The sequence below is a fragment of the Pleurodeles waltl genome, chromosome 2_2 (assembly GCF_031143425.1).
Source record: "Pleurodeles waltl isolate 20211129_DDA chromosome 2_2, aPleWal1.hap1.20221129, whole genome shotgun sequence".
Taxonomy (NCBI): Eukaryota; Metazoa; Chordata; class Amphibia; order Caudata; family Salamandridae; genus Pleurodeles; species Pleurodeles waltl.
Window position 1 is genome coordinate 1,181,165,315 of NC_090439.1, and position 13,553 is coordinate 1,181,178,867.

General features: G+C 44.6%; 1 protein-coding gene across 1 annotated transcript in view; it reads right to left on the reverse strand.

Annotated features, from left to right (window-relative positions):
• The window catches only part of LOC138283052 (uromodulin-like), a 140,312-nt gene that overhangs the window by 49,688 nt on the left and 77,071 nt on the right, over window positions 1-13,553 (reverse strand). Inside the window, exons 10-11 of the mRNA XM_069221193.1 lie at window positions 9,682-9,839; window positions 823-1,065 (exon numbers count right to left, since the gene is read on the reverse strand). Coding sequence (XP_069077294.1) covers window positions 823-1,065; window positions 9,682-9,839 — 401 coding nt within the window. The remainder of the gene's footprint in view (window positions 1-822; window positions 1,066-9,681; window positions 9,840-13,553) is intronic.

The following is a 13,553-nucleotide window of genomic DNA, read 5'->3' on the forward strand; positions in this document are numbered from 1 at the left end:
TATGTCTGTCACATCTGTCCCCTCTCTGCTGGCTGTCTCTTTTTTACCTGTCTGTCTTACCCTTCTCGCTTATGTCTTTCTCTCTCACACCTGTCTGTCTCTATCTCTCCAAACTCTCCTACATATATTTTTTAATCATTCCATTTCTTTCTCTCTCTTTCACACTTACACATACACAGACACACACACACACACACACACACACACATTCCCCTTTGCTGCTCCCTCATTTCTCTTTCAACAATTCTTTTCTCCCTACTCTGTGCTGTATTTTCCCTCTCCCCTGACATGTCCAGAGACAGCAAGAGACATGGAGCCACCTTTTGCCAGGACTTCTCAATCACCATCAATACATGATGTTGCAAGTTCTATTATTTTCAGGTTACCACTGTTCTAGGTTCTTGCTGAAGATGCACGGTGCAAACATAGCTCAGCCCGTGCCCCGCAGGTCACAAATGGTAACATTTTATTTCAGTGCTGTGTAGTTTCAGTGCTGAATCTTTTTAATGACAAGCAACATGTTAATGTTGGAAGCGGGGTAAGCATACTTAAAAGACAAAAGCTCAGGAAAGCCCAGCTTAGCATTCCTGACACTACTCTAGGGATCTCTTATGACAGAAGTCGCAAGGTTAGTACCAGGGGTCACAAGGGACAAGCTAGAAGTCACAAATGTGACTACTGGGAACCCCTAAATGATGTCCGAGGTCTTCTAATAATTGCATTGCAGTTCTATGGTGGCACCCACATTCCACTCTGCAGAGACAGAGAATATGTTACTGAAGAGGAAGACAGGTAGAGAAGTTTGGAGAAATGGTCACTTACCCGTCTGCAATTAGTTCAACGCCGAGATCAGCGGGGTTGTTGCTGGGGGCAGCAACACACCTGTCTGCCCTTAAGGTAAATGTGTCTCCATCCAAGAATGAAGTTGAAATACCAATGTAAACTGGGGTTCCGACTGTCAGGGTGTCGCCTTCTGTGAGTGGGTCAGCAAAGGAATTCGACTTAAAGGCGGCCATGGTGGCGGTAATTGGTCCAGAGCCATTCACTGGTGGTAGAGAAACGGTGCTGGATAAATAAAAAAGAGATCTCAGGATATGTACAAGAGAATGTGTGCTAATTACATCAAGAGATTTATGATTTATTCATTTGAAGTATTGATTAATAGACCCAGGATGTTATTCAATGTAGTTATTGCGTGCAGTTCTTACACACAGTACTGTTATTCTCAATGGAGTTTATGAAAAATAATGCTAGACCGCAGAACATTTTTGGCACTGTCAGATGTCCTTGGTGGAAAAAGAGACCTTGATGCAAACAACATTTACCACAGTATTATAAAACTAGTTCTCTATTGGATTAAATGTCATGTTGTTAAGTGTTAGACAAAAAACTGACAGCCTTTCCTTTCACACTTCCTGTATCCCACCAAGATTGTCAGATAGTTGACTTTACATTCTCCAAATTTGCATGTTGAAAGAATGAATAGCAATTTGTCATAAGACATAGCCTGCATTTGGCTTCTGTCTTTGAAAGCACAGCATAAGAACATTTAAAGGCATTTTTAATATTCATTCACCTTCTGAATTCTACCTTGATTATTTTGAGGGTGCTGTAGCACCATTTTCCCTTACTGCTTCTAGTGTTCAATGGCTCAGGTCCTTCAATGCTGAAGCCTCTGATGCTAAAGAACGCAACACTATTGGAAAAAGAAACTATAGGTCCAGTTCTGAAGCATCAGTAGAAAAAGATGCGTTCTCCGATTAGATTAAATATTCCAAACAAGACATTCAGCCCATTTTTAATTAGAAAATATGCAAACAAATTGGTGAAAAAGGGAAATGTTCAGGATGTTAACTCTCCATCAAATTGTCATGTTCAGCATAGAAATTGAATATGTAGTCTACATTTGTAAGATGCGTCTTTCAGGTGACCATATGTGCAACTCACAGATTTTTCATGAAATTCAAAATTGCCAAAAAGGACTAACAATACAAAGTTTTCACATGCATCCGAGTGGAGGCGGATCTGTAGATTGTATATTAATAGGAAAGCAGACATGCACATAGGAAGAGGGGTACTGCCTTTCTTTTTCTGGCCGACGCTGGTTTATACTTTTCTTCAATGTGAGCGTATTTGTTCGCCATCACCGTGAGTCCCCTTCTCACGCATTCATCTTTACTGTGCAATTCATTAAAGGTTTCTTAGAAGGTGTTCAGAAAGATTTTCCTCTAGTTAGAAGACTTCCTCCAGCCTGGGAATGGAATTTGATTCTCTCCAGGTAGACATGGCCTCCATTGGAGACAATATTGAAAGCTCATGCACCATCTTTTGTGGAAGCTGCATTCCTTGGTGGTGATTACTTCAGCCAGAAGGGTGAGTGAATGTCAAGCTCTTTGTATTGATAAGTTGTTCCTAATATAATTTCTCTAAGAACTAATCTTTCTTTTTATCAAAAGTAGTTTTTGACTTCCTCTTTGACTTACTACAACCGATCCCACAGTGCACTGTGTTGGGGTAGATCCAAAATGGTAACACCCCTCTGCCCTTGGCTGCTGCTGCCCCAGACAGAGGTATGTTTATGAAAATGAGCAGTCCCCTCCTACTGAGCTACACCAGTAAAACCAGCCTTCCTCCCCCTTGGGTGGTGATAAAACTGAATATAAAAAGCACAGGCAACAAAAGGCTTATCTTCCCCATGCCTCTTGTGGACTTCCACATCCACTTAGGGGCGACCTGTGTAATGTTAAACAAAAAAAGGATTCTTTCCTTTTAAAAGGATTATTTAGACAGGTTTGCAGACACGTTTAAAGGCTGCAGGTGTCAAACTACACAGGTAGGCCTGAAGCCATGATTTGGTAGTCGTCTAGTAGATGAGAGAAGATGTCCACAGGTGACACATTTACATTTGCTCGCCATTCGCTTATTTCCTATACCATATCCTGTGGAATCATGGAAAGTTTTGAAGAGCAATGTAAAGTCAACCAATTCAACTATTTTAATATGAGCCGGATAAAAATGGTGTTGACCAGACAGAACTAAATACTTTCTCACACAAACAAGAAATCCACTTTCCTTTATTGAAGAATTAGAAACAATACTTCATTTTTGAAACACCACAGGCATGATGACACATTTTCTCACAGCAAAAAGATATCCACTTTTGTTTAATCAAGAATTATACACTGTATTTCATAGTTAAACATAAAGAAAAAGGTATATTATTAATAATTAGGAAAACATTAGGTGGATTGTCACTTTGCTTGTTTAGAATTGTCATGCATCCTGTTAATCCACTTAACTATCTCCCTCTCTGATTTCATAAACTATGCTGTCCAAGAAATAACTTTTGTTCTGGCTCATGAGAGAAGGATCCCAGAATACCTGTAGATTCTCACACCTCCATTTGTTTAGAGAAAGTGTTCTCAGAAAAGCATTTATAGGACAGCAAATTATGGCCCTCATTCTGACCCTGGCGGTTCTCTACCGCCAGGGCCAACGGGGGCGGGAGCTCCGCCGACAGGCCGGCGGTGCCCCCTTGGGCATTCTGACCGCGGCGCTTTGGCCGCGGTCAGAACGGGAAAACCGGCGGTCTCCCGCCGGTTTTCCACTGCCCGTAAGAATCCTCCAAGGCGGCGCAGCTCGCTGCGCCGCCGAGGGGATTCTGACAATCCCTACCGCCATCCTGTTCCTGGCGGCTCGCCCGCCAGGAACAGGATGGCGGTAGGGATTGTCGTGGGGCCCCTGGGGGCCCCTGCAGTGCCCATGCCAATGGCATGGGCACTGCAGGGGCCCCCGTAAGAGGGCCCGCTAGTATTTCACTGTCTGCGTAGCAGACAGTGAAATACGCGACGGGTGCAGTAGCACCCGTCGCACCTTCCCACTCCGCCGGCTCGATTACGAGCCGGCATCCTCGTGGGAAGGGAGTTTTTCCCTGGGCTGGCGGGCGGTCTTTTGGAGACCGCCCGCCAGCCCAGGGAAAAACTCATTATACCCTCCGCGGTCTTCTGACCGCGGAGCGGTATAATGGAGGGCGGAATCCTGGCGGGCGGCCTCCGCCGCCCGCCAGGGTCATAATGAGGCCCTATGTCTTGATGTTGGAGGCTGGCCTGGTTTGTAGTGGGTACCTTGGGGACTTACACCTTATACCAGGTCCAGTTATCCCTTGTTAGTGAATGCAGTAGTGTTCTAGCAGCTTAGGCTGACTGAGGTAGCTATAGCATAGCAGCTTAGGCTAAACTAGGAGACATGCAAGTCTCATGCAATACCACTTATAGTCACACAGTACGTATACACAAGTAACGACAATACTCAGTGTCACTAAAAATAAAGGGATTTATTTGAGTGACACAGTAATAAAAATATCTTAGAAACAATACTCCTTCTAGAGGTAAGTATTATACACAATATATACACTAGACACCAAAATTAGACAAGTAAATAGTCATAGAACAGTGCAAACAATAGGAAATACTGTAGAATGCAATGGGAGAAAATAGGTCTAGGGGCAACACAAACCATATACTAAGAAAGTGGAATGCAAATCATGAATTCCCCCCTAGACAAGTGTAGTGTGTGCAGAATCGCTGGGAGAGTTAGAATACAGTAAAGGTAAGTAAATTACCCACCCAGAGCCCAGAAAAGCAGGAGTAAAGTGCTGCAAGTTTCCCTAGGACACACTACACTTGTGATTGGGATATTGTAGTAACCAACCAAGTCTACAAACAACAACTGCTGGATTCCTGGACCTGAAGACCTGCAAAAGAAGGGGACCAAGTCCAGAAGTCGAAAGAAGTTCCAAGAAGGACAGGAGCCCCTGCCAACCAAGAAGAGGGTGAAAAAGCAAAGTCCCAGGTTAGGTGAAGACTGCAGAAATGCACCCTAGGAAGATGCCAGCGGCTTACTGCATGTTGCAAAAGATGCCCCACGACGTGAAGATGGATGCAGACATCATTTCGTGTTAGAAGTCGCAACAAGCCTTTGTTACGACAAAAGTGTGTTTTGCATCAAAATGGCGCTGGCTGGACCCAGGGGGGACCTGGGGGCCTCACCTCTGTTTGAGGAGGAAGAGAGGGGCTCTCCGCACATTAGAGAGCCCTCAGAATGCCAGACAGCACCCATAGGAGTCCCAGGACATGGGGACAAAGGAGGTGCAAAACGTGGTTCGTGCAGCAGAACAAAGGAAGGTCCCACGCTGCCAGAGAACAATTCAGCGAGTTGAGCATCGCAGGATGGAGTGAAGTGGACCTGGGCCCTGCTGTGCATGAAGGCATTTTACAAACCGTCACTCTCAGGAAAGGGAAGGTCTTACCTCCTCCAAATTGTATCAGCAGGACCTCAGGACAGTCTATGTCGATGAGGTCAACCTCTGTGTCCTTAGGAGCACGCTCGTCACTGTGAGAGGAGTGCAAGGGTACCAGTTGTCATCTTAGAAGGTGCCTGCTGGAGCAGGGGAGTGACTCCGTCACCCCACAGGAGATTTCTTCGGTCCTTCTGGTGCAGGATGAAGACAGGGAGTCCCCAAAGCGTGCACACTGTGGAAACTGTTGTAGTTCCTGGCTGGAGCTGAAGTTACAGAGGAAAAGTATCCCTTTTTCAGCGGTTCCTGGAGCAGGCTGTGGTTGATTCGAGGTCAGAGGATGAAGTAGTAGGTGCAGAGGATTCCTGAAGGAAACTTGCAAGCAGAATCTGAAGAGAACCCACAGGGTAGATCCTAACTAGCCCTGAGAGGGGGATTGGCTACCTTATCAGGTAAGGACCTATCAGGAGGGGTCTCTGATGATACCTGCTGGTACTGGCCACTCAGAGCCCTCTAGAGTGCCCCCACACCTTGCAAAGCAGGATGGCTGAAGTCTGGGACACACTGGAGGAGCCCTGGGCACCACCCCTAGGGTGGTGATGGACAGGGGAGTGGTCACTCCCCTTTCCTTTGTCTTGTTTTACACCAGAGCAGGTGACAAGGGGTCCCTAAACCGGTGAATACTGGCTTATGCAAGGAAGGCACCATCTGTACCCTTCAAAGCATTTCCAGAGGCTGGGGATGGCTACCCTGCCCAGCCTGTAACACCTATTTCCAAAGAGAAAGAGTGTAACACCCTGCTCTCAGAAGAAAATGCTTTGTTCTGCTTTGTTCTGCCTTCATGGGACTGAGCTGCTCAGACCCCGGTGGGGCAGAACCCTGTCTGTGAGGTGGCAGCAGCTGTAGCTGCAGTTCAAGCCTCAGAGAGCTGGTTTGGCACTAATGGGGGTCCATGGTGGAGCCCCCAGGATGCATGGAATTGGCTCCCCAATACCAGACTTGGGCGGGGGGACAATTCCATTATCATAGACATGTTATATGGCCATGGTACGGAGTTACCATTGTGAAGCTACATATAAGTATTGACTTCTATGTAGTGCACAAGTGTAATGGCATCCCCGCACTCACAAAGTCCCAGGAAAAGGCCCTGAACTATGTGGGGGCACCTTTGCCAGTGCAAGGGTACCCTCACACTTAGTAACTTTGCACCTATCCTTCAGCGAGTGAAGGTTAGATATATAGGTGACCTAAAAGTCACTTAAGTGCAGTGGAAATGGCTGTGAAATAACGTGTGCGTTATTTCACGCGGGCTGCAATGACAGGCCTGGTCAAGGGTTTGTTTGTGCTCCCTATGGGTGGCAAAAGAAATACTGCAGCCCATATGGATCTCCTGAAACCCCAATGCCCTGGGTACCTAGGTTCAATATACCAGGGACTTATAAGGGGGTCCAGTGTGCCAATTAAAATTGGTAAATGAAATCACTAGCCTACAGTGCAAAATTTAAAAGCAGAGAAAGCATAAGCACTGAGGTTCTGGTTAGCAGAGCCTCAGTGACACAGTCAAGCACTACTGACAACACACACATTAGGCCACAAACCATGAGCACTGGGGTCCTTGCTAGCAGGATCATAGTGCGACAGGCAAAACACACTAACATATAGGTTTTTATCTATGAGCACTGGGGTCCTGGATAGCAGGATCCCAGTGACACAGTAAAACCACACTGACACACACTCACAAACAGACCAAAAGTGGGGTAACCATGCTAGAAAGAGGCTACTTTCTCACACTTGACTTCCCCTCTACTAAGAGAACCTGTTTTACAAGATATTTCCTCTACAGTTGTCTTCAGTTTTTGTGAGGTGCTCTTTCTGTGGGAGAAAGAAAGCAGCTAGTGAAGTGTGTGGTTTGGTAATACCTAGTTATTTTGGCAAATAGTGTGCATTTTGCTAAAAATGTCTTAAATTGCTTTAAAGACAGGAACACCTCAGATTGAGAGCACATCTGGAACATGTGAGATCCAAGAAAAACTGAAGGAAGAAAAAAGGGCAGCCTCAACAGATCCAACAACTCGTAAACACTCTCCTTGAGAGAGATCTAGAGCAAAGGAGTCAAAAGATATTAGAAGAAATCAACATCACATGGTGCCGTCAACACTTCAGGTCAATGTCAAATATCGTAAGTAAGACATCAAAGGCTTTGGTTTAATCCGGATGTGCTTTCCCTTAATTTTGGACCATCATCAACACCACAATGGACATCATCACAAAATATCTATGTTTATGCTATTGATGCATTCCAAGATTGCTCATTCCTCTTTTAGGTTCGGAGATCACAGATAGCTCCAATACGTTCACAGTCATAAAGAGCAAGCTCTTTTTATCACACTCTTCTCCACTGTCGAAGTGAAAAATGTACAAAACAACACCATTATCCACAATCGTGTTGATGATCCAGTCTGTTCATTCAATGTTGCCACTTCATTTTCTCAAGACTTGAATGGCTGTTGCATTTTTCAGTGTTGGCGAGATTAATGTCAAGGTTTTTCACATTACTGTTCAAACTATTGCTGAACAAAGGCAGTGACATTCTCTAAAGGGGACTCCTCAGCTTCTGAGTACTTGCTTCATTATCCCAGCACAAGATCAACTGAAAGTTCAGTTGTAAATCTTCAACCTACCTCAAATTCCAAGAATGTTTTTGTGACCAACATCAATGTTGCCAAAGATTCCATAAAATTCCATCCTTTTATCAGAAAGTCCATACTCTGACAACACTCCTGAAAAATACAAAAGCCACTCATCTCCTTAAGGATCCATTTATGGTTCAAGCTTGGAACTAAAGTTGGACTACTACTGATACCCCAACTGCACTGGCAGCTTCTCCTTCTAGAGTATCGGCATTAGTTAATATCATCTCATGAAATCCTTGTGAGCAGGGCAGCTAAATGAAATATTACCTTGAATATGATTCTGGTGTTTTAGAGGGATCATTCAATCAATCAATTAATCAGTTGATTTTAGAGCACAACTTGTCACCCATGGAGGTATGCAGACACAGGCAGGTTCCATGGTCTTAGTCAAGGAGCCAAGTTTTCAGCATCCTACAGATGTCCTGTAGAGCTGGGGAGGTCCTGAGGCACAGACCGAGACTGTTCCAGGCTTCTGCTGCAAAGTAGGAGAAGGAGCGTGGTCCTGCACTGCTGCTTTGTATGCTAAGGGTATGGGCCACTGCAAGGGAGACAGCGTAGAGGTGTCTGAAGGGTTTGTGGAATCTCAGGCAATGGCTGATCTAGGTGGGTTTAGGGTTACGCAGGGCCTTAAATGCACAGGTGTGGAGCTTAAACTTGCATCTCATCTGAACGTGGAGCCAGTGGAGTTTTTGAGGTGGAGGCTATATAGGTGTTTCTAGGAAGATTCAGGATGAGTCTTGCTGCTGCGTTCTAGATGGTCTGTTGTCTTTGCATTTGATTGGCCTCGATTCCCATGTAGAGGGTGTTTCTATAGTCCAGTCGACAGGTGATGAGGGCTTGAGTGATGGTGTGTCTTGGTTTTGGGGAAGCCCCTTGAAAGTTTTATATATGCACTGGATGAAGAAGCAGGAGGCTGACACTCCGTTAACTTGGGACCTCATCGTGAATTTGCTTTCCAGGATGATACTGAGATTTTTGGCATGCTCAGCTGGGATTGGAGTGGGACCCAGTTCTGTGGGCCACCAGGAGTCATCCCAGTAAGAGTTATCAACGCCGAAGATCAACACATCAGTCATCTCTGTGTTGAGCTTGAGGTAGTTACTTCTCATTCAATTAGCAATGCTGATCTTGAATTGGTGAAAGTTGATTCTTGCTGTGTTGAGGTTTTCAGAGAGGGAGAGGATGAGTTGTGTGTCGTCCGCATAGGATATAATATTGAGTCTGTGAGACCTGACTATGTTGGCAAGGGGTGACCAGTAGATGTTGAAGAGGGTGGGGCTGAGTGCTGAGACTGAGGGATGGTTGATGTGGGTTTAGAGGTATCTGAGCAATTCTCATTTCGTTTTTTTGCACTGCATATTCACTGTTGCATCATGCTGACCTTGTCTAGTCAAAGTCTGTTTAAGAGTAGTCCACCACAATATTTTTTGTCCATTTCTTCTCATTTAAGATTTAGCGGCAGCATTATTGGCTGCGACTCTTGGAAAAGTACTGCCTCTAGATATCTGGGAAGACCCTCCCCTGCCATTCACATACATCACTGTGCCTACATTGTCATAGAAAATGCTCCATATTAAAACAACGTAAAGAGGGTACACATAGGTAACAAAAACATAAACAATATCGACAAATAATAATGGCTCTATATGCAGTGTTTCCTTTTTACACTCAGCCCTTTCCACCAACACTTACCCGATAATAGGATGTAGCGCCGTGAGCAGGCTGATCTGCATTGTCATGTTATATGTACATGAGAAGTTGAGTCTCAGGATACTGCCGACTGTAATCCCACTTTGATTGTTGGGGGCAATGTAGAGGGCATTTGAATAAGTCATCTTGTAATTATTTATCTAGAACAGAAATCACAACAATAGAGAAACTGAAATGATTGTTGTGAAAAATACCACCCTTACTTCCACTTATGTTTGTATTTTATTGTCTTAGCATGATAACATGCCCACCATTGCGGAAAAATACAATTCTATTGTAAAAAACAATAATTAAACATACACAGCAGCTGTCAACAGGAAGATGGGATGGAAGGAACGAAAAGAGGTTGGCGAGCTTTGAGCAAGATAATTCAACCTTTGAGATTATTATAATAGATGGAATGTATAACCCTGACAATTAAACTAATTAATCTAATCCAATGTTCTGAGTGCCATTTTCCCAACTTCCCATGTCTGAAAGGAGGTCAATATTTCCTCTTTCACTTTCATGATCAATAAAGTGTACCACTGCTGGAAGCCGTGCTGGCTGATGCCCCTTCTGCCCTGGCTGCAGGAACCTATTGGGGCTCCCTTATTTGAAAACTTGACCTAAAGCTGCTGCATGATTTCCAGTATTGTTAACACATATTCACTCACTGAAAAAAACAAAGGTTAAGTTAACGTTTTGCTTAGGTGAATTTGTCAGTGATAACATTAACTTTTTGAACTCAATATATCACAGAAATTCACCAGTTACAGTTAAAAGCACTAACTATAGCTTGGGCCCCCGCCATGCACTGCTTATGACCTCATATATTACATCACCCATTACTTATTCTATGACACCATTTATAGCATCATTGATCACATCACTGATGACATCATTGATTACATCACTGATGACATAATCCGATGTGTGCGACTTTGTTTTATAGTTTACATAGTGGTGGGTAACTACCATATTACTTTTCTACCTAATTGTGCACAGCCTGTGTCCAGCTAATGGGTTTATGTGTTTACAAAACATGTGCTCCTAATGCATCAAAAATGTGTGGAGGTTATTGAATAAGTTATGAATCATTGTATTCAGGAGTAACTCTGTGTGCATGTGACAATTGTTAACTTGCAACCAGTATGCTCCATGCAGGTGTTTTAGTTCTGCAGAAAAGGTTTCCAATATGAGCAAAGATTCTACATAGTTGCAGCCTTGAGTATTTAGACAAAATCATGTCAGCATGACAATTTCTATATGACATAGAAGACTATGTGCACCATTCCTATGTGCTGGTTTTCCATTTTTAAATTACTCCACATTATCCCCTAGACGAAAAGTGGAGTTTTTTAAAGTAACTTATGCAGACAACCCCCAGTACAGATTCTATTACCCAGGTTATATTTGGCCTCCGTACACTTTCTTATAGCTCCCACAAAAAGCATGGTTTAAAAACCTTCCCAATTGCCCTTGCCTTGTCATTATTGCTCACAACAAAGTACAGTCCATCTTTTATTTTTTGCCCTCTTTTCCAGTCCGTGTGAACTCCATTTTTAACCCAGTTTTACATCCTTTAAATTTTAAATTGTACAAAAAGAGCATCTTGTATTTACATCAGCAAGGTTGGGCAGAGGTTTACTGTGCTGTTATTAGTTTCATAGGAGGGTCAATACATCTTAGGAAAGATATCATCAAGTACACTCAGTCTATATTTTTTCTAATGTATATTCATCAGCATTTTCTAGCTTTACCTAAATGTTTTTGTGAAGGTTTAATTGGTTTGTTTATACAATTATTATTCAGTTATGCCATGATTTTACATCCTTTGTGCTTCAGTCAAAGAGCCAGGTCTTAAGGTCCTTCCTGAATTGAGGCAACAATGGTGACTGTCTGAGGTGAAGGGGCAGGGTGTTCCAGCTCTTTGCCACAAGGTATGCTAACATTCTTCTTCCAGCTGAGGTCTTCCATATGTGGGCTACAGTGGCTAGTGCCTGTTGAGTGTCAGCGTGTGAGGTAGGTGGGTTGTATGTCATGAAAAGCCTTGTATGTGTGGACAATGAGTTTTAACTTGATCCTTTTCTCAATGGAAAGCCCGTGGAGGTCTCTTAGGTGTCTGGTAGTGTGCTCGTGGTGGGGGATGTTCAGGATGAGTCTCGCTGAGGCATTTTGGATGTGTTGTAGTTTCTTCAGGTTCTTCTGAGTGTTTCTTATGTTGCATATGCTGTCATTATTCTAATGAGACTACTGGTTTTGAGAGGCAGAATGGCCTGTGGTGTGGGGAACTGAGTTTAAACCCACTACAGGTGACACCTGTCGGCCTCATCCGGGTCTCGCTCTGGCTAACTAGCAGTGTCTCATCTCTACCCTAGAGCAGGGATGATTGAGCAGCCGAGCGCATGACACAATTGACTCCTCAGTGAAATCGTGGTCACTCCGATTGCATCCGTTTCTCTCAGTTACATTAGCCTCACATTTACAAGGACAATTAGAGGCATTATTTGTTTCAATACGATTGTAATAAAGCAACTGCATCTTAAATAATAAAGCACGTACTGCAATAACCAGGACGATAAAGCATGAAAGGATTAAAATTGTGACAAGGAGAGTAAAGCATAAAAATAACGCTATATATTGTCACTAGAGTTGCTACTATAATTCCCACCTAGACTATATTAGAGAACAACATGTTAAGGTCTAGTTCTGCCCTTTAGGTTCCCCTGGGAAGACATCATGCCTCATACCTGATCAAGGGCCTAAAGTCTGCATAAGCAGCTGTAGCGAAGCATTCAGCAATCAGCATATAGTATTGGTCATCTGGCTGGAATCTCCCTCTAACGTGTATGGGACAGGGAAGTGTTTTTATAATAAAACTGCTGATGTTCTGAGAAAATGTCTCTACGTAAGGATGTGTATGTTTCTCTGGATACCAGAGACAACGCGTTACCACGTTTACGGGCAACCTATCTTACTGCAGCCTTGAGAGAAGCACAGAGTGAACAAAATGTCTTTTTAAGAACACAGGCGGTCATTCTGACCCTGGCGGTCAAAGACTGCCAGGGCGGAGGACCGCGGGAGCACCGCCGACAGGCCGGCGGTGCTCCAATGGGGATTCCGACCGCGGCCGGACCGGCAACACTGGCGGGCTCCCGCCAGTGTACCGCCGCCCCATTGAATCCTCCAAGGCGGCGCAGCTTGCCCTGGGGGCCCCTGCAGTGCCCATGCCACTGGCATGGGCATTGCAGGGGCCCCCGTAAGAGGGCCCCTAAATGTATTTCACTGTCTGCTGCGCAGACAGTGAAATACGCGACGGGTGCAACTGCACCCGTCGCACAGCTTCCACTCCGCCGGCTCGATTCCGAGCCGGCTTCATCGTGGAAGCCTCTTTCCCGCTGGGCTGGCGGGCGGCCTGAAGGCGACCGCCCGCCAGCCCAGCGGGAAAGTCAGAATTACCGCCGCGGTCTTTCGACCGCGGAACGGTAACCTGACGGCGGGACTTTGGCGGGCGGCCTCCGCCGCCCGCCAAGGTCAGAATGAGGGCCACAGTGCTGGACAAGGCAAAGAACAGCTAAATAGAGAGAAATAAAACAAGACCACAAATGTGGCTATTGTTATAATAATAAACTAAGCTGAATAAAATATATCTAGGTTTAAAGTGCACAGCGGCAGGCCTAGTGTGCTAAAATAACGTGCATGGAGCTATAACTAAAATGACTGCACAACACTGGCGTACAGGGCATTGTCAGTCGAGTCTGGTGGTGACAAAGGCATGAGTTACAGTTTTGTGGAAGTCATTTGGGATCTATTTGAAGATCTGTAGTCTCGCCCTATTTAATGCCATCTGTATTGTTTTCTATGAAATGTTC